Source organism: Gossypium raimondii, chromosome 7 (genome assembly GCF_025698545.1).
Source record: "Gossypium raimondii isolate GPD5lz chromosome 7, ASM2569854v1, whole genome shotgun sequence".
Taxonomy (NCBI): domain Eukaryota; kingdom Viridiplantae; phylum Streptophyta; class Magnoliopsida; order Malvales; family Malvaceae; genus Gossypium; species Gossypium raimondii.
Window position 1 is genome coordinate 11,693,527 of NC_068571.1, and position 21,745 is coordinate 11,715,271.

At 34.4% G+C, this 21,745-nt stretch overlaps 1 protein-coding gene across 1 annotated transcript; it reads left to right on the forward strand.

The window, feature by feature from the left end:
• The first annotated feature begins 2,835 nt into the window (after positions 1-2,835).
• On the forward strand, positions 2,836-5,152 carry LOC105763990 (uncharacterized). Its single transcript, XM_012582415.1, has 3 exons — positions 2,836-3,588; positions 3,994-4,591; positions 5,031-5,152. Exons 1-3 carry the CDS (start codon positions 2,836-2,838, stop codon positions 5,150-5,152), a joined length of 1,473 nt encoding a protein of 490 aa, XP_012437869.1.
• Positions 5,153-21,745: the final 16,593 nt, after the last annotated feature.

Genomic DNA, 21,745 nt, shown 5'->3' on the forward strand with positions numbered 1-21,745 from the left:
CTCAAATCCAGCTCCATTTAATTTATGCTTTAATATAGCTGCTGGAATAAATTATTTGAATTAGTTAAATTAGTTAAATCAACTCAATTAATTGTTAGTGTCTAATTTGTTTAAATCTGGACAAATTTAATTATGTGTGTTAAATATGTTTTATGCATGTTATTAATATGTCTTAAGTCTATTAAATATGTTCTAATTAGTACAGCTTTTTAATGTGTCCTAGATTTAGATGTTTTAATTATGTCCAAAGTTTAGACAAATTTAATGATGTCTAAATTGTGTCCAGCCGAATTTGATGCTGCTTCCTTTTCTAAAGTGTGTCCAGCTGAATTTAATGCTGCTGATCAAATGTGCCTCAAAGCTGATTTAAATTGACGAATTTAATGCGCAGGTGCATGCTTGGATGGCAATTTAATGGTGTTGATTCTTCTTTCCCAAATGCCTTTTTCGGTCACCACAATGCCATCAATGTTCCGCCCATTTGAGGGAATGCATGAGCATCATATAGATGAAGTTTAGCACCAATTAATGCTTAATTTATCAAAGAGTCGAATTAAAGAAAACCAGCTACTATTTTGAGTGTCTATAGGTGCCTTTTCGTGGAATTAAAAGGCCCTGTCTACTCACAATTATTCGGCCACCCATTCCATTTTCCCAAGTCAACCAATTAGCTCTCCAAGCAATTTTAAAGACGTTCACATTGCTGGAATCCTTTTCACATGATATGGTTGTTCGTTTCAGAGTTTTCTCACCTCATAGGACTGCTCATTAGCGGAACCTAGCTGTTGCCATGCACCATTCAAGTTTTCCAAGTTCATTGCTTAATCTAGAAGCTGCCTCTTGGACTCACATTCAGCTGAATTTAGCTACAGCATTTTAATGGTTTTAATTCAGGACTTTTCTAGCTTATTCTAGCTACATTTACTTAGTCTTTAAGCTTGTTTGCTGACCATTTAGCTAGCTAGTAGATAGGCTATAAATACTTTGCTCTTTCATTGTAAAAAGGACTTTTGATCATTTTGTTAATGAATTACTGTCGAATTTGTGAGGTAACTTTCTCTAAAATTTCGTTCGAGACCCGAAAGACTTATCTAGCTTCTAGTGGCGTTTACCCGAGTCTCTTTTTGAACTTATCACTCTTTTAAACCGAGTGTGGCTTTCATCCTTTATACCTTTGGCTCATACTTATCTAAGTATCGGGTTAAGGTCCAGAAATTACCAATTACAAACACCTTAAGGTCCTATAAGTTTTGGGTCGACACTCGTTATAGTGTTGGTTCTTACTTGATCCTTAAGCCCCATTTTGAACCATTTCTTTCACAAACCAAATTCCGGATCCATTTCATTTTTGACCTAACCTAAACCATTTCATACCCTTATTTGCCATTGACCAAAACCGAATTCCTTCTTTCAATCCTAACCTAAATACATCTTTCTTTCCTATTTCGAGCCCACCTTGATTATTATAAACCAAACTTAGTCTCATCTCGACTAAACTTCTCAATCAAACCATACTTCTTCGTTTAACGATCAGGAACTTAATCAACTCGGATCAATCTACTAAACCAAGATCGTATCATTTGGTATCAGAGCTGGTTAAAATAAGAATTACGGATGCTCGAGTACATCCTGGATTAGGTACGTAAAAAAGGAATTAGAAATTAAAAAAAAGTTGAAAAAAATCAAAATTAAAAAATATATATAATATTTGAAGAAAAAATAGAATTCGAAAAAAAATTGTGATTAAAAAAAAAGGAAATTTTTTCATCTTTGTAAGTCCGATCAATTCTCCATTATTTCTTCATTCTTTCTTACGCCACATTTCTAAAATCGACATTTGTTTCTTTAGCCTACCCAAACAAACAACTAATCCCTTGCAAACCCCTTTGAAACCGACCCCCTAATCTACGATAACGTCATATCGAGCCTATTACGAAATCATGAGAGAAATTTGAATAGAAAAAGGCACAAGCGTGTGAGCGCATTAGAGCAGAGGTAAAAGCCGGAAAGAGCGCAAACACGAGTGTGAGTGACATTTACTTTTTCTTTCCGAGTGAACGTTAGGTTTTGTGGTGAGGATATTTCTTTTCAAACATCATTCATGTCTAGAAGTTCAGAGAGGAATATGGCCGAAAGGAATGAAAGGCAACCTGTTCGCAATGTACCGGATCTTAACATTCAAGTTCTATTGCAAGAAGTGGAGCTCTTATTCGATCGCAAGCTCGAGCTTATTCAAGAAAGGCTTGACCTAGTTGAAGAATGAGGTCGACGAGAGAGAACGCCTCAAAGTCCACGAAGGAACCGCGAAAGGGAACTAGACCCGAGGAAGACTTTGATGTTCCTAGTGATGCCGAAAGTGACCAAGGATCTAATCTAACCGATCGGCGAAGAGGTCAACGAAATTGAGGCCAAAGGGAACGAGGACGAGTCGACGACAATCTCAAGAATATCAAACTCGCCATTCCTCCGTTCCAAGGCAAGTCTGATCCGGAAGCGTACTTGGAGTGGGAGAAGAAGATAGAACTAGTTTTTGACTGCCACAACTACTCCGAGGCCAAAAAGGTGAAGTTAGCAGCGATCGAGTTCTCCGATTACGCCATGATTTGATGGAACCAACTCACCACAAGTCGACGAAGAAATGGCGAGCGACCAATAGCCACTTGGACCGAGATGAAGGCACTAATGCAGAGACGGTTTATTCTATCTTACTACCATCGGGAGCGTTACCAGAAACTCCAAAACCTTTCTCAAGGATCGAGGAGTGTAGAAGATTATTACAAGGAGATGGAAATCGCGATGATTCGTGCCAATGTCCAAGAAGACTGAGAAGTAACGATGGCGCGTTTCTTGGTGGGACTCAACCGCGACATAGCCAACGTAGTAGAATTACAGCATTATGTCGAAGTGGTGGACATGGTGCGAATGGCTATCAAGGTGGAGAAACAATTGAAACGTAAAGGCGCTGTTCGTAGCTATTCTACCGCGACTCCTTCTAAATGGAGCCAAGGTGTTGGAAAAAACGTTCTACCGAGCCGATCCAAAGAAACGACCATGCCCGCAAAGTTGAACAAGCTCGTGGCTGAACCGAGCAAAGGCAAGGCTGTTGAAGGATTCTCTAACCATTTGAGGGACATAAAATGTTTTAAATGCCTTGGAAGAGGGCATATTGCAAGCAAATGGCCGAACCGAAGTACCATAGTGGTGTGCGCGAACGGAGATATTGAATTCGAAGAAAAACTTGAAGATGAACCCGAAGCGACTTTCGACGAGGAAGAAGAAATAGAACAAGTCCCCGAAGGAGAGCTTCTTGTTGTCAAGAGAAGCCTTAGCATTCAAAGTGTGGAAGACGAGCAACAACGAGAAAACATTTTCCATTATCGTTGCCAAGTTCAAGGAAAAATTTGTAGTGTCATCATTGACGGTGGCAGTTGCTTGAACGTGGCAAGCACTCTCATGGTGGAGAAATTAGGCCTACCAACCAACAAGCACCTGAGCCTATACAAACTCCAATGGCTCAATGATGGTGGTGAGCTTAAAGTTACGAAGCAAGTACTCGTCTCCTTCTCCATTGGAAAATACTTTGACGAAGTACTTTGTGATGTTGTCCTAATGCACGCGGACCATTTGTTACTTGGACGCCCGTGGCAATTTGATCGCCGAGTTTTGCATGACGGATATTCAAATAGATATACCTTTAAGCATATAGGAAGGAACGTGACTTTAGCACCGTTGACGCCAAAACAAGTCTATGAAGACCAAATCAAGTTGAAACATTCTGTAGAACAAGCGAGAGAAAAAGAAAAGAGTGAAAACACAAAAGAAAAGAAAAATGAAAAAGATAGAGGAAAAACTACGAAAGAAAATGAAAAGAAAGTGAAAAAAGACAAAGGTGAAAAAGAAAACAAAAGTGAAAAATTGAGTGCATTTGTGAGAGTTAGTGATGTTCGAAAAGCTTTGATGAGGAAACAATCTCTTCTTGTGCTTATGTACAAGGAGAATGTGTTTATTACCAACGACTTACCTGGAAACCTGCCTTCTTCGATTGAGACTCTTTTGCAGGAATATCAAGATGTTTTTCCTGACGAAACTCCGAGTGGGCTACAACCTCTTCATGGGATCGAACATCAGATTGATTTCGTTCCCTGCACTGCCATTCCAAATAGCCCAGCTTATAGAACAAACCTTGAAGAAACTAAAGAGTTACAACGTCAAGTTCAAGAGTTGATGGAAAAGGGCTACATCCGCGAAAGCCTTAGCCCGTGTGCCATACCGGTCTTGCTGGTTCCAAAGAAAGATGGTACATGGCAAATGTGTGTCGACTGTCGAGCCGTGAACAAAATAATCGTTAAGGACCGGTATCCGATGCCTCACCTAGAAGATATGCTTGATGAACTAAATGGTGCCAAGTTATTTACAAAAATTGATTTAAAGAGTGGTTACCACCAAATTCGTATGCGAGAAGACGACGAATGGAAGACGACCTTCAAAACCAAGCATGGCTTGTACGAGTGGTTGGTCATGCCATTTGGCCTAACCAACGCTCTTAGTACATTTATGAGGTTAATGAATTACGTGTTAAGATCCTTCATTGGTAAGATTGTTGTTGTGTATTTTGACGATATCCTCATTTATAGCAAAACTTTGGAAGATCATATCACGCATCTCAGGTCTGTTTTGGAAGTTCTTAGAAAGGAGACTTTATATGCTAATATTAGGAAATGCACTTTTTGTTTTGAAAATGTTGTTTTCTTAGGTTTAAAGATTAAAGCAATCCAAGAGTGGCCGAGACCGACTAGTATAAGCCAAGTCTGAAGTTTCCATGGATTGGAGAGTTTTTATAGGCGATTCGTGCCCAACTTCAGCACCGTAGCCGCACCTTTGACAAATGTGATAAAAAAGAATTCGACCTTTCATTGGACCGAATAGCAAGAAAAAAATAGTTGTTTTACTTACAGAACATCTTACTAATGCACCTTTACTTGCCTTACCTGATTTCACTAAAACATTTGAAATTAAATGTGATGATTCAGGTGTTGGTCTAGGGGCCATGTTGACTCAAGACGGAAGACCTATTGCGTACTTTAATGCGAAACTAAATGGAGCTGCCCTCAATTACCCCGTTTACGACAAAGAGATGTATGCACTAATCTGAACTCTAGAGATGTGGCAACACTATTTATGGCCGAAAGAGTTCGTGATTCCTCTGATCACGAGGCTTTGAAGCACATTAAGGGCCAGCAAAAATTGAATAAACGCCATGCCAAGTGGGTCGAATACCTTGAATCATTTCCTTACGTCATCAAGTACAAAAAGGTAAAGATAATATTGTGGCTGATGCACTATCAAGGAGGTACACTTTACTATCAACCCTTGATTCTAAATTGCTTGGATTTTCCTTGTTGAAAGATTTGTATGCCAATGATGATGACTTTGGTGAGATATTTGCTGCCTGTGAGAATGCCTCTGTTGAGAAATTCTATAGGTACGAAGGCTTTCTTTTCAAGGAAGGAAAACTGTGTATGCCACAAAGTTCCGTTCGAGATCTCCTTGTACTCGAGGTGCACAGCGGCGGACTTATGGGCCATTTTGGAATTAGCAAAACTATGTAGACACTATAAGAGCACTTCTACTGGCCTAAAATGAAGAGAGATGTTGAACGAATTTGTGCACATTGCATAACATGTAAGAGAGCCAAGTCCAAGATTCAACCCCATCGACTGTACACCCAGCTGCCAATACCCGAAGGCCCTTGGATCGACGTCTCAATGGACTTTATCCTCGGATTGTTGTGAACAAAAACGGGGAAGGATTCTATTTTCGTTGTAGTAGATAGGTTTTCTAAAATGTTGCATTTTATTGCCTGTACAACTACTGACAATGCTATTCATATTTCTAATCTTTTCTTTAAGGAAGTCATACGGCTGCATGGAATTTCAAAAAGGATCGTGTCTGATCGTGATACCAAGTTTCTAAGTCACTTTTAGAGATCCTTGTGGGGAAAGCTCGGAACCAAACTTCTATTCTCAACCACTTGTCATCCCTAAACTGACGGCCAAACTGAGGTGGTCCATCGTGTATTATCAACATTACTTAAAGCGATCATCCGGAAAAGATTAAAGTCATGGGTGGAATGTTTGCCGCATATTGAGTTCAACTATAACCGACCAGTTCATTCGGCAACCAAATATTCTCTTTTTGAAATAGTTTATGGTTTTAATCCCCTGACACCATTGGATTTGTTGCCTCTGTCTAACGATCAGCTTATTCATGCAAATGCTAAGAAGAAAGCCAGTATGTGAAGGAACTACATAAGAAGGTGCAAGATAACATTGAGGAGAGAACGAAGATTTATGCGCAAAAGGCCAACAAGGGTCGAAAGCGAGTTGTGTTCGAACCTGGTGATTGGGTCTAGGTTCACATGCAAGGAGCGATTCCCAGCCCAACAGAGGTCTAAATTACTAACCCGAGGCGGTGGACCATTTCAAGTCTTAGAACGCATTAACGAAAATTCCTACAAACTTGATTTGCCAGGTGAGTGTAACATTAGTGTGAGCTTCAACGTTTCTGACTTAAAGCCATTTGACGCAGATTCTGACTTGAGGACAAGTCGTCTTGAAGAGGGGGGATGATGCGATCACGCCCTGTAATTAGCACAGCTCGGGCAAGGAACCCATAGTGCTTCCTCAAGGACCAATTACTCGAGCCCATGCTAAGCAATTCAAAGAAGCGATATCGGCTTTAGTTTAACAATTATGGGACGAGATGTTAGCTGGAAACGTTGAGCACAATTGGGCTAGCTCTACGAACTACCCGTGTAGCTTTTTGCAAGCTGATCCTAATTCCATTTCAGCTCAATGAGCTCGAACCAGCTTAAATCCAGCTCCATTTAATTTATGCTTTAATATAGCTGCTGGAATAAATTATTTGAATTAGTTAAATTAGTTAAATCAGCTCAATTAATTATTAGTGTTTAATTTGTTTAAATCTGGAAAAATTTAATTATGTATGTTAAATATGTTTTATGCATGTTATCAATATGTCTTAAGTCTATTAAATATGTTCTAATTAGTACAACTTTTTAATATGTCCTAGATTCAAACGTTTTAATTATGTCCAAATTTTAGACAAATTTAATGATATCTAAATTGTGTCCAGTCGAATTTAATGTTGCTTTTCTAAAGTGTGTCCACCCGAATTTAATGCTGCTGGTTAAATGTGCCTAAAAAATGCTTGGACGGTAATTTAATAGTGCTGATTCCTCTTTCCCAAATGCCTTTTTCGGTCACCACAATGCCATGTTCCGCCCATTTGAGGGAATGCATAAGTATCATATAGATGAAGTTTAGCACCAATTAATGCTTCATTTATCAAAGAGCCGAATTAAAGAAAACCAGCTACTATTTTCAGTGTCTATAGGTGCCTTTTCGTGGAATTAAAAGGCCCTGTCTGCTCATAATTATTTGACCACCCATTCCATTTTCCAAAGTTAGCCAATAAGCTCTCCAAGAAATTTTAAAGGCGTTCACATTGCTGGAATCCTTGGTACATGATATGGCTGTTCGTTTCAGAGTTTTCTCACCTCAAAAGACTGCTCAAGACCTCTTTAATTGCTGGTAACTTTTCAGCAATAGTTGCACATTGAATGAGCTTATTTAAGCTCATTGGTCGAAACTAGCTGCTGCCATGCACCATTCAAGTTTTCCAAGTTCATTACTTAATCTAGAAGCTACCTCTTGGACTCACATTCAGCTGAATTTAGCTACAGCATTTTAATAGTTTTAATTCTGGAATTTTCTAGCTTATTCTAGCTACATTTACTTAGTCTTTAAGCTTGTTTGCTGAAAATTTAGCTAGCTAGTAGATAAGCTATAAATAATTTTCTCTTTCATTGTAAAAAGGACTTTTGATAATTTTGTTAATGAATTGCTGCCGAATTTGTGAGGTAACTTTCTCTCAAATTTCGTTCGAGACCCAAAAGACTTATCTAGCTTCTAGTGGCATCTATCCGAGTCTCTTTTTGAACTTATCATTTTTTTAAACCGAGTGTGGCATTCATCATTTATACCTTTGGTTCATACTTATCTAAGTATCGGGTCAAGGTCCAGAAATTACCAATTACAAACACCTTAAGGTCCTATAAGTTTTGGGTCGACACTCGTTACAATGTTGGTTCTTACTTGATCCTTAATCCCCATTTTGAACCATTTCTTTGACAAACCAAATTCCGGATCCACTTCATTTTCGACCTAACCTAAACCATTTCATACCCTTATTTGCCATTGACCAAAACCGAATTCCTTCTTTCCATCCTAACCTAAATACATCTTTCTTTCCTATTTCGAGCCCACCTTGATTATCATAAACCAAACTTAGTCTCATCTTGACTAAACTTCTAAATCAAACCATACTTCTTCGTTTAACGATTGGGCACTTAATCGACTCGGATCAATCTACTAAATCGAGATCGCATCATTACTCTGACAGTTAAAATAAGGTGACAAAGATTGAGGCAATGATCATATCACTCTCTTAAGATGACACATGCTTTCCGGTGATAATAACTAATGCAAAATGGTTTTATTACATAAGTCTCTCAAGATAAAACAAACCCAATTATCCATTGTACACCTAAGTAACTTCAACAAGTTAGATACTTATACAGTGAAAATAACTTCAACAACCTTCTTATCCTCTTTCTACATGTGGCATTGGTTGTACCTACTTCGTTCATAATCACACTTTGATAAAAGATAAACTCCTTCTCAAAGCCATTACATGAACCTTTTTGGGGGTATTCACGACATCAAAAAGGATACAAATGTTTTCATGCTACTACTAATAAATACTTTGTTTCTATTGATGTCACATTTTTTGAAGTCTCTCCTTATTTCTCCTATCAAATTCTTGATCAAACGAAAGTTGAAAAAAATTCTTCCACTTCCTAATTTTTCGTTCTTAATATAGAATCTCCTTCAAAACCTCTTTAGGTTTACTCCAGACGATCAACTACATCCTTGTAACATTCCACTTATGGTACAAAGCAAGAATATACCAATTGACTCATCTCCTCAAGTACCATCTTCTCCAGCTTTAGTTGTGCCTCAAACAGATGAACTTTTTGTCCTTCAAAAAGGTATTCATTCCTCTCGTAACTCTTATCCTCTTTATAATTTTTTGAGTTTTTATCACACTTATGTTCTTCCTTCACCTCATTTTTGTCCAATGTGTCCATTCCTAATACTATTAGTGCAACAAAGGTAGAACTAGGAATGTAGAAAACTATGGTAGATGAGATAAATGCTTGTCATGCTAATCATACATGGGATCTTGTTCCTCTACCATCTAAAAAAACTGTTGTCGGTTTTCATGTGTGTATACAGTTAAAAAAAGGTTCTAGTGGCAAGATAGAACGACTGAAGACTAGTTTAGTTGTACAACGGTATACACAAATTCCTGGTATTGGTTATGGAGAGACTTTTTCTCATGATGCTAAAATTACTTCAATTCAATTATTGATTTCTCTTGCTACAGTGCATTGTTGGGATATTCATCCTTGGATATTAAGAATGCATTTCTCCATGGTGATTTAACTGAAAAAGTCTATATGGAGCAACCACTCAGTTTTGTTGCTCATGGGGAGTTTGGTTTGGCATGTCTTGGGTTATGAATTCCACTATTGTGAATGATGCTACATAATACAGAAGTGGTATACCAATGCACCAGCTTTTGATTCTTTATCTATTTGAACTTAGGCTTTTACTTACATCAAAGTATACGAGTCACGCATACATAGCCCATCATCCACTCCTGATTAAGGTATTCCACATTATGAATGTCACAAGTGAATAAATCCATAAATAGATTAAAGATCTATTCGCTTGGGTCCAATCCGATGTCTTGTCACCCGATCAGGTCACATCTCTATCTTTATCTTCTGAGTCATCTGCTCCTATGCCTAAGATAAAGCATCTCCCCAATTGGATTTGATAGACGTTATATTAGTCTTTCATTTGGTTTGCTCATTTTTTATTAGACTAAGGACATGTTTAGGTTTGTCTGCTAATATAAGTTGTATTTCTGTATTAAGATCCAACCTCGTAATACCACTTAGTATTAGTTTAAACATTAAACAATCAATGAGCTAATATTTGTTTCTATTTTGCTTTGCATGAAGAAACCCTATGAGGACATTATACAAAGAATATTAATGTAATTCTTTAATCATTTTATTAACTAATTTGTTCGAAAAAATTACATGCTTACAAACGAATATACTACTTTTAAGGTACCAAACCAAATAGTCTCCCTTAATCAACCAAGCCCACGAAAGTGGGAGATAAAGTAGAGAACGAAAATGATAAAGAGAATGAGGGGACAAGTGATCTCTCCAACTCGTTTCTAGGAGATTTTGTTTCTTTTCAATTTAATTTAAATTTTATTTTATTTTCCTTTATTTTCTTTTTTTTAGAATTTTAATACATTTTTGTTTTCTTTTTCATTTTGTGTTGTAGGTACCTTGCTCGAATTGGATTGTTCGCAAATGTTCATAATGAAACAACGGGCTTGGACAACTTCAATCATTTTCCCATGAAGCTTTAAACAGGGACGTTTCTGAATCTTTTCTTTTAATATCAAACATTGAGGTCTAGTTTAAGGTGGGGGTGTCGTTTAGTTTATTTCATTTGCATGTCTTAGGATTTTTTATGTTCATTTTCCTAGTTATTTGCATAAAAAATTATTTAGTTACATAGGAACCTTAATTTGATGAAACAACAATTTAATTCCTACACCTATCGAGATGATGGAATGAATAAATTTAATTTATGTTGATTGAGTGTAATTGGATTGATGGATGCCTTATATGATCTTTATGCACTGCTCGATATGAGTAAAGTCAAAGACTATTTAGTTCGATTAATCGAGCAATTTGAGGTGGGTGCTTAGGTTGTCATCCACATTCTGTTCAAAGGTAATCGACTTAAATTAGAAAAAAGAAAAAAAAAGAAAGAAAGAAAGGAACTTAATCTTTCATTTTGCTAATTATGTTCCAATCTTATGCTTATTGATTAATTTATGATGAATTGAGAATTTTGGTTTGGTACTACACACTCAATTGAAATTGTAAAGTTTAGGGACTTAATGTCTTTTGACATGTGTTGAAGTTTGGATATATCCTCTTGAGTTTTCCAACAGTGTTTATACATTGCATATCGAAGGAAAGGTTATTTCACATGAGCACGAAGGTCTATTAGTCTCAGTTACACTGAATTGTATGAGTTTTTGTTGTTATTATATCTAATCAACATGTGGGGTTTCGTTAAAGTACATGAATACATATTTGTTGGTTTTTATGGTGCGTGAATGATATTTTGGTTGTTGATTCGATTTAAGGCTCTTTAGGTTGCATTTTAGTTGTTTTTCTTGAGGACAAGAAAATTTTCAAGTGTGGGGGTGTGATAAGTGCATATATTATACACATTTTAGGCCTGAACATTTAGCATTTTGCACAATCCTTAGGTAAAATATTGCATATTAGTTCCGATTGCATGTTTTGAATGTCATTTACATTTATTTACCTTTCTAATGATTTTTCCTTATTTTATGCGCTTTTGAGTAATCAAATTTTGATTTAGTGTTTTTGAACATGAAACAGGTGTATGGAATCTTGAGGCTTGGGTTTTTGAGACCATCGAAAGATTAAATGAAGATTCGATGCAAAAAACAGCCGAAACGAGGAGTTTTGAGCCCTGACACAACAATTTGGCATCTCACGCGTGAGTAGAGGTGCCTTAGTGTGAGAAATGGACTTATGTTGACACCCTTGTGCCGAGAACCCCATGCGCCCTAGCGCCATATTGTGGTGCCCCGCACCAATCAACTTGTTTTGACTCAAAATTCCGTGTTTTGATGAAGTATTAAGAGCACTTTGGTCTTTTATGGGTTTTATGACCTAAATCAAGTTTTTTGTAACCTAACTGAGGTATAAAAGATACTATAAATACTTTATTTTAGAGGGAGTTAAACTTTTGGCCATTTAGAGACTGAATAACTACTTTTGTTTATTTTGCATTCTTTCGATTTTATGGGTTTCTAAACCCTCTTTTCTAGTGACGAATTGCATACTTTTTTTTGTCTTAGTTTACGTTTATGTGATGTGAATGTGTGATCTAGCTTATATGAACCCTGTTGTGGTGAGTTTGTTGGTTAGAATTAGGTCTCTCTTGTTCTTAATGCTGCCAGAAAGTTAAATATTGGGTGCTAAGTTACATGGTTATTTATCGGCTAGTGAAGTAATTTCAAACAAGCTGCCTCTTGGTTACCGAATAGGTAAGGAGAGATTGATTGCTCGGTGCGGAGTCAACAACTAGAACTAATTTACTAAAGATGTCAAAGACACCTTTATGTCGATGATCGAATTCATAAATCAAAAGGAGATCTACATTTGACTAGAGCTTTTCCCCATTGATTTTTCCAAAACTTTTAATTATTTCTTTCTTTAATTCTAGTTTTCAATTTAAATTTAGTTTTGGTTACATAAAAACTCCCCTTTCAATTTACTTTTATTGTTTTTGCTTGAAGAAATAAATTTATTACCGATCTATATAGATACAACCCTACTTGCTGCTTATACTAAGTACTCTTTTTCAAGTAAGTTTTATTTTTGTAGGTCTTGACAACCTACCAAATGGTAAGAAGTACTGTACTCTCAATGAGAGAACTTAAGTTTGAATCATGAAGACAATATGATTATAAAAAGCAACCACAAAGTCCAAAAAATTAATCTTCATAATTCAGTAAACGAAAATAAAAAATATGTGGCAATACAAAAATAATTAGGTTATGATGTTACATCGTCTAGCCAACCACCTTTTACATCCAACAATTGCCCTAATTTATGCAAAACATTACCTAATCAATTAAATCCAATTCAACTAAATTGATTTAATTGTATTTTAGTTTATTTTCATTTTGGTTGAAAAAAATGGATTCAAGTAGATTTAATGCATCAGTTGAATTTGATTATTGAAACCAAATAAACCAACATATTTTTATTAGTAAATATAATTCAAAGTAAAATATTTACAATTAATTGTTTTATCAAACAAAACTAAAATGAAAAAGAAATGTAAGCGGATCAAATGTTTGTTGTAATGCGATAAACGTCAAGCACATCAACTAAGGAAAAATATGTTTTTTACTTATATGGCTTTAGTCATTAAAAAATAATGATTACATCAAATATTAAATAATCTATAACTATATATTAAAATAGTGTCTAAAGTATGCCTTTTTTTTTACATCTATAACTATATATTAAATAATCTATAACTTCAACAACCTTCTTATCCTCTTTCTACATGTGGCATTGGTTGTACCTACTTCGTTCATAATCACATTTCGATAAAAGATAAACTCCTTCTCAAAGCCATTACATGAACCTTTTTGGGGGTATTCACGACATCAAAAAGGATACAAATGTTTTCATGCTACTACTAATAAATACTTTGTTTCTATTGATGTCACATTTTTTGAAGTCTCTCCTTATTTCTCCTATCAAATTCTTGATCAAACGAAAGTTGAAAAAAATTCTTCCACTTCCTAATTTTTCGTTCTTAATATAGAATCTCCTTCAAAACCTCTTTAGGTTTACTCCAGACGATCAACTACATCCTTGTAACATTCCACTTATGGTACAAAGCAAGAATATACCAATTGACTCATCTCCTCAAGTACCATCTTCTCCAGCTTTAGTTGTGCCTCAAACAGATGAACTTTTTGTCCTTCAAAAAGGTATTCATTCCTCTCATAACCCTTATCCTCTTTATAATTTTTTGAGTTTTTATCACACTTATGTTCTTCCTTCACCTCATTTTTGTCCAATGTGTCCATTCCTAATACTATTAGTGCAACAAAGGTAGAACTAGGAATGCAGAAAACTATGGTAGATGAGATAAATGCTTGTCATGCTAATCATACATGGGATCTTGTTCCTCTACCATCTAAAAAAACTGTTGTCGGTTTTCATGTGTGTATACAGTTAAAAAAAGGTTCTAGTGGCAAGATAGAACGACTGAAGACTAGTTTAGTTGTACAACGGTATACACAAATTCCTGGTATTGGTTATGGAGAGACTTTTTCTCATGATGCTAAAATTACTTCAATTCAATTATTGATTTCTCTTGCTACAGTGCATTGTTGGGATATTCATCCTTGGATATTAAGAATGCATTTCTCCATGGTGATTTAACTGAAAAAGTCTATATGGAGCAACCACTCAGTTTTGTTGCTCATGGGGAGTTTGGTTTGGCATGTCTTGGGTTATGAATTCCACTATTGTGAATGATGCTACATAATACAGAAGTGGTATACCAATGCACCAGCTTTTGATTCTTTATCTATTTGAACTTAGGCTTTTACTTACATCAAAGTATACGAGTCACGCATACATAGCCCATCATCCACTCCTGATTAAGGTATTCCACATTATGAATGTCACAAGTGAATAAATCCATAAATAGATTAAAGATCTATTCTGCTTGGGTCCAATCCGATGTACTGTCAGCCCAGTCAGTCACATCTCTATCTTTATCTTCTCGGAGTCATCTGCTCCTATGCCTAAGATAAAGCATCTCCCCAATTGGATTTGATAGACGTTATATTAGTCTTTCATTTGGTTTGCTCATTTTTTATTAGACTAAGGACATGTTTAGGTTTGTCTGCTAATATAAGTTGTATTTCTGTATTAAGATCCAACCTCGTAATACCACTTAGTATTAGTTTAAACATTAAACAATCAATGAGCTAATATTTGTTTCTATTTTGCTTTGCATGAAGAAACCCTATGAGGACATTATACAAAGAATATTAATGTAATTCTTTAATCATTTTATTAACTAATTTGTTCGAAAAAATTACATGCTTACAAACGAATATACTACTTTTAAGGTACCAAACCAAATAGTCTGCCTTAATCAACCAAGCCCACGAAAGTGGGAGATAAAGTAGAGAACGAAAATGATAAAGAAAATGAGGGGACAAGTGATCTCTCCAACTCGTTTCTAGGAGATTTTGTTTCTTTTCAATTTAATTTAAATTTTATTTTATTTTCCTTTATTTTCTTTTTTTTAGAATTTTAATACATTTTTGTTTTCTTTTTCATTTTGTGTTGTAGGTACCTTGCTCGAATTGGATTGTTCGCAAATGTTCATAATGAAACAACGGGCTTGGACAACTTCAATCATTTTCCCACGAAGCTTTAAACAGGGACGTTTCTGAATCTTTTCTTTTAATATCAAACATTGAGGTCTAGTTTAAGGTGGGGGTGTCGTTTAGTTTATTTCATTTGCATGTCTTAGGATTTTTTATGTTCATTTTCCTAGTTATTTGCATAAAAAATTATTTAGTTACATAGGAACCTTAATTTGATGAAACAACAATTTAATTCCTACACCTATCGAGATGATGGAATGAATAAATTTAATTTATGTTGATTGAGTGTAATTGGATTGATGGATGCCTTATATGATCTTTATGCACTGTTCTGATATGAGTAAAGTCAAAGACTATTTAGTTCTGATTAATCGAGCAATTTGAGGTGGGTGCTTAGGTTGTCATCCACATTCCTGTTCAAAGGTAATCGACTTAAATTAGAAAAAAAGAAAAAAAAAAGAAAGAAAGAAAGGGAACTTAATCTTTCATTTTGCGAATTATGTTCCAATCTTATGCTTATTGATTAATTTATGATGAATTGAGAATTTTGGTTTGGTACTACACACTCAATTGAAATTGTAAAGTTTAGGGACTTAATGTCTTTTGACATGTGTTGAAGTTTGGATATATCCTCTTGAGTTTTCCAACAGTGTTTATACATTGCATATCGAAGGAAAGGTTATTTCACATGAGCACGAAGGTCTATTAGTCTCAGTTACACTGAATTGTATGAGTTTTTGTTGTTATTATATCTAATCAACATGTGGGGTTTCGTTAAAGTACATGAATACATATTTGTTGGTTTTTATGGTGCGTGAATGATATTTTGGTTGTTGATTCAATTTAAGGCTCTTTAGGTTGCATTTTAGTTGTTTTTCTTGAGGACAAGAAAATTTTCAAGTGTGGGGGTGTGATAAGTGCATATATTATACACATTTTAGGCCTGAACATTTAGCATTTTGCACAATCCTTAGGTAAAATATTTCATATTAGTTCCGATTGCATGTTTTGAATGTCATTTACATTTATTTACCTTTCTAATGATTTTTCCTTATTTTATGCGCTTTTGAGTAATCAAATTTTGATTTAGTGTTTTTGAACATGAAACAGGTGTATGGAATCTTGAGGCTTGGGTTTTTGAGACCATCGAAAGATTAAATGAAGATTCGATGCAAAAAACAGCCGAAAACGAGGAGTTTTGAGCCCTGACACAACAATTTGGCATCTCACGCGTGAGTAGAGGTGCCTTAGTGCGAGAAATGGACTTATGTTGACACCCTTGTGCCGAGAACCCCATGCGCCCTAGCGCCATATTGTGGTGCCCCGCACCAATCAACTTGTTTTGACTCAAAATTCCGTGTTTTGATGATGTATTAAGAGCACTTTGGTCTTTTATGGGTTTTATGACCTAAATCAAGTTTTTTGTAACCTAATTGAGGTATAAAAGATACTATAAATACTTTATTTTAGAGGGAGTTAAACTTTTGGCCATTTAGAGACTGAATAACTACTTTTGTTTATTTTGCATTCTTTCGATTTTATGGGTTTCTAAACCCTCTTTTCTAGTGACGAATTGCATACTTTTTTTTGTCTTAGTTTACGTTTATGTGATGTGAATGTGTGATCTAGCTTATATGAACCCTGTTGTGGTGAGTTTGTTGGTTAGAATTAGGTCTCTCTTGTTCTTAATGCTGCCAGAAAGTTAAATATTGGGTGCTAAGTTACATGGTTATTTATCGGCTAGTGAAGTAATTTCAAACAAGCTGCCTCTTGGTTACCGAATAGGTAAGGAGAGATTGATTGCTCGGTGCGGAGTCAACAACTAGAACTAATTTACTAAAGATGTCAAAGACACCTTTATGTTGATGATCGAATTCATAAATCAAAAGGAGATCTACATTTGACTAGAGCTTTTCCCCATTGATTTTTCCAAAACTTTTAATTATTTCTTTCTTTAATTCTAGTTTTCAATTTAAATTTAGTTTTTGGTTACATAAAAACTCCCCTTTCAATTTACTTTTATTGTTTTTGCTTGAAGAAATAAATTTATTACCAATCTATATAGATACAACCCTACTTGCTGCTTATACTAAGTACTCTTTTTCAAGTAAGTTTTATTTTTGTAGGTCTTGACAACCTACCAAATGGTAAGAAGTACTGTACTCTCAATGAGAGAACTTAAGTTTGAATCATGAAGACAATATGATTATAAAAAGCAACCACAAAGTCCAAAAAAATTAATCTTCATAATTCGTAAAACGAAAATAAAAAATATGTGGCAATACAAAAAATAATTAGGTTATGATGTTACATCGTCTAGCCAACCAGCCTTTTACATCCAACAATTGCCCTAATTTATGCAAAACATTACCTAATCAATTAAATCCAATTCAACTAAATTGATTTAATTGTATTTTAGTTTATTTTCATTTTGGTTGAAAAAATGGATTCAAGTAGATTTAATGCATCAGTTGAATTTGATTATTGAAACCAAATAAACCAACATATTTTTATTAGTAAATATAATTCAAAGTAAAATATTTACAATTAATTGTTTTATCAAACAAAACTAAAATGAAAAAGAAATGTAAGCGGATCAAATGTTTGTTGTAATGCAGACAACGTCAAGCCTGTCAACTAAGGAAAAATATGTTTTTTACTTATATGGCTTTAGTCATTAAAAAAATAATGATTACATCAAATATTAAATAATCTATAACTATATATTAAAATAGTGTCTAAAGTATGCCTTTTTTTACATCTGTCTTCAGATAAAGGCTCTCTCTTTTAATATATTTTTAAAATAATGGTATAATTTTAGTTTTAATCCTTAAAATATACTAAAAATTTATATATATACCTCATGCTGACACGTGGCACACCCACTTGACTTCTGTTTTTTATTTTCATTTTATAACAATAATTAATTTTTCATTTTATAACAATAATTAATTTTCAATTTTGGTCTTTCTAATATGTTTAAAATTGAGATTTAATTTTTCATATTCCAAAAGGTTACTTAGTCGGCAAGTGAAATTGTAAAAGCTTCTCTCAATTGGGTTCAAGCATTATGAGTTAATTCACAATAGATACCAGAAGAACACTCTGAATTCTGGCGGTCGAGCGACTTTTGATGAAACGTGGGTTCATTTATTCATTGATGGGCACAGTGGCTAGATCCACGGGAAATATATCAACTGGTAGGGTATTATGTTACTAGTCTAGAAATTAGATCTTGGGTTCAATTGATATCTAGGTAAATGCACATCTTTTGAGGCTGAACTTTGGAGTATTCTAGATGGACTACTCATTATGCTCAGCAAGGGTTATAAACGGGCCATGATTTAGACAGATAAATTGGATGTGGTTCAAGCCTTGACTGATAATGGGTTGGAGGATTCAAGTATCACTGTACTTAGAAGGGTCCAACGAATTATGAGGTCAGTAGGACAGTGGCGAATTAGGTATATACCCAGAGAAGATAACACAATTGCAGATCAATTGGCTAAGCTAAGTTTAGCGTGGCAATCAAGCTTACAAGTCTTTGATAATGCTTTCAATGCAGTTTTAGAGGCGCTAGAATAAGACAAAGTGCATGTTTCTTTTAAGAAATATAATTTGATGTAATTTGTTTTTATTTTCATAAAAAAAATTGAGATTTAATCTATATAATTTAATTTTTAACATAATTTGGTCTTTATATTTTTATAATGTTATTTATTAGTTTAAATAGTTAATATAGTTAACTTTTCAATTAAAATGTTATGTGGTTGTATACAATTTTTGAAAGTAGATTTTTAAATTCGAAAAGTAGAGGGATTAAATTCTTGAAAATAAAAGTAGGAGGGCTAAATTTAAAATTTACAAAGTGTAGAGACTTAAAGTCATGGTTGTTTGAATCGAACCGGATTAGCTAGGGCATCGATCCGGAGAGAGGCATCAGACCAGTTGAGCCAAGAACTGGTACGAACTGATTGAACCGGGCTAAAAATGGATTGAGTTAATTCTTTTTTATGATTTATTTGATCAAATCGTACAAATCAGTGACATGACCTATTTGACCACCAATTCAGTTTTAAAAATCTTGCTTAAAGTACATTTTAAAATTCAAATATTTACTCTATAATTTAACAAAAAATAATAATAATTAACCCTGAAACATAATAAATCCATAGCAGTAAATATCAATTTAACAACACTATCTACAAATATGGCACAAGTTTATATCATAACTTTGACACGTGTAGGGATATATATGTACATATATATTAAAATAGAAAAACGAAACAATAATGAAAAGGAAGAAAGTGAAAGGCATAAGTTAGAGGGCTCGTGTGGTGTTTATTCAAATGAAATCAATTAGTGAGAAAATATCTATTGCCTTTTAGATTTGGTGTAAATGATTAATCAAAACAAGTCATACTTACATTTTCTCCATTTGCTTTTACGAATTATGTTAGTTAATTGTACTTATAAGCGAAATAAATGAATAAAAACTAAAACAACAGCAGCAACGTGCAAAGGAACAAACAAGTCATTATCAATTAATGCAATTGGGTCCATTAGTGCCCTCATATTGACACCACTCCTTTCCTCTACAACCCCAATGGCCCTTGCCTTTTCATCATGATTTCTGCTATTTTCCATGTCTAATTAGTAGGAGGATGTCATTTATATATATATATGAGTTTATTTCTATTGTTTTTACTCCATCTAATTTTTTAATTTAATCAGGCATAATTATTTTATTCATAGTAAGGTTTCACTGATGACGGATAAAATAATATCTCTATTTCTATATCTAAATCTATATATATTTATACTATACTTAAAATCTTTACTTGAGTTGGTGTCTCGAGTTTATCTAACATTAATTTAGTAGACAAATTTAATTTAAAAAATTAATTTTTTCATACAAAATAAATTATATTATTTTTAAGGTATTTTTTTTTGGGTAGAATATAAAGCATAAGCAATTAACTAAAATTATAAAGCCTCAACATATTCTATTTTTGAATGTAGCGTATGTTGGATATCCTTTTTCAATATGTGTTTCATATTCTGTGGCAGGTCATCAAGAACAACTAACTGCTTCATCTTACCTCCTGCCTCCTTAGTTATGCAATCAGCAACCTTGTTGCTATCTCTCAAAATATGTCGGCATTTCACCTCCCACCTCTTATAGAACCATTCGCGAATCATTCTAACTTCGGCTATATTACTAACGTCAACTAGTCCATTGCGCAGAGTATCAATTAGTAGAGCATTATCACTTTCAATCTTTACCTTTTGAAAACCCCATGATCAAGCTAATTTCAATCCTTTCAACATTGACAATGACTCGATTTGAAAAATGTCTACCATCTCATAACCATTTCGAAACCCACCATCCAACATCCAGTTGGACCTCTTATTACTCCACCAATAACAGCCCTTAATTTACTTATCGACATCGACCCATCCACATTAATTTTGACCCATTCAGTACATTAATTTTCAAAGTATTATTAATTTTTATATTTTCATAAAATAAAATCAATAACAAATTGATACATAATAAAATTTAAACTTAAATTACTATAATTTTTAAACACTCAACTTTATTATTTAACTAAATCCTCATATAAATATATATTTTTTTGTCTATCATGCCTCACATAAATATTTAATAAATATTTTTTTACATAAATTATAATCTAATATATATTGAAAAGGTGGGAATTGAGGAATTATTTGTACGATCATTTTAACTTTGACTAATGAATTTGGAATTGATAACAAAATGTTGGCATTTGATGCAGGTTTGAGCTGTTCATAAATTCGGCTGCTTTAATTTACCTAAATAATATAAAAAAATTAAATATTAAAATAGATTGTTAGTTGGATTATATATGAAAATAGTATATTTTTTTGGGTTGTGCCTATCTGACAGGCGCAATCACTTTTTTTTATATTAAAATATTATTTTTACTTTAAATAAAATATTATTATTTTATTTTTATTAGAAATATTTAAATATATATACATGTTAAAATACAGTCAACGGGTCAAAAATACCTGAGACCAGCTGCACTTGTCAGATAGGCGCCACTGGTGGCGCCTGACAGGTAGGCGCCACTTAGAGCTGTCCATGGGCCGGGCCCGGGAAAAAAATTCGGCCCGACTCTTAGGCCCGAGCTCGACCCGGCCCGAAATATGGGCCTGAAATTTTGCCCAGGCCCGGCCCGGGAAAAAAATAATAAGCCCGAGCCCGGCCCGGCCAGATTTTTAATAAACACAAAAAAATATTTTAAAAATAAAAAATAATAAAAAAATATTTTTAAAGTATTTTAAAATTAAAAAATAAAAATAAAAAATATATATTTATTATATTCGGGCCGGGCTGGGCCCGGGCCAAAAAGTTAAGCCCGAGCCCGGCCAATTTTTTAAACGGGCCTTGTTTTTTTGCCCAAGCCCATATTTCGGGCCTATATTTTTACCCGAACCCTCCCATATTTCGGGCGGGCCGTCGGGCCCATGGACAGGTCTAGCGCCA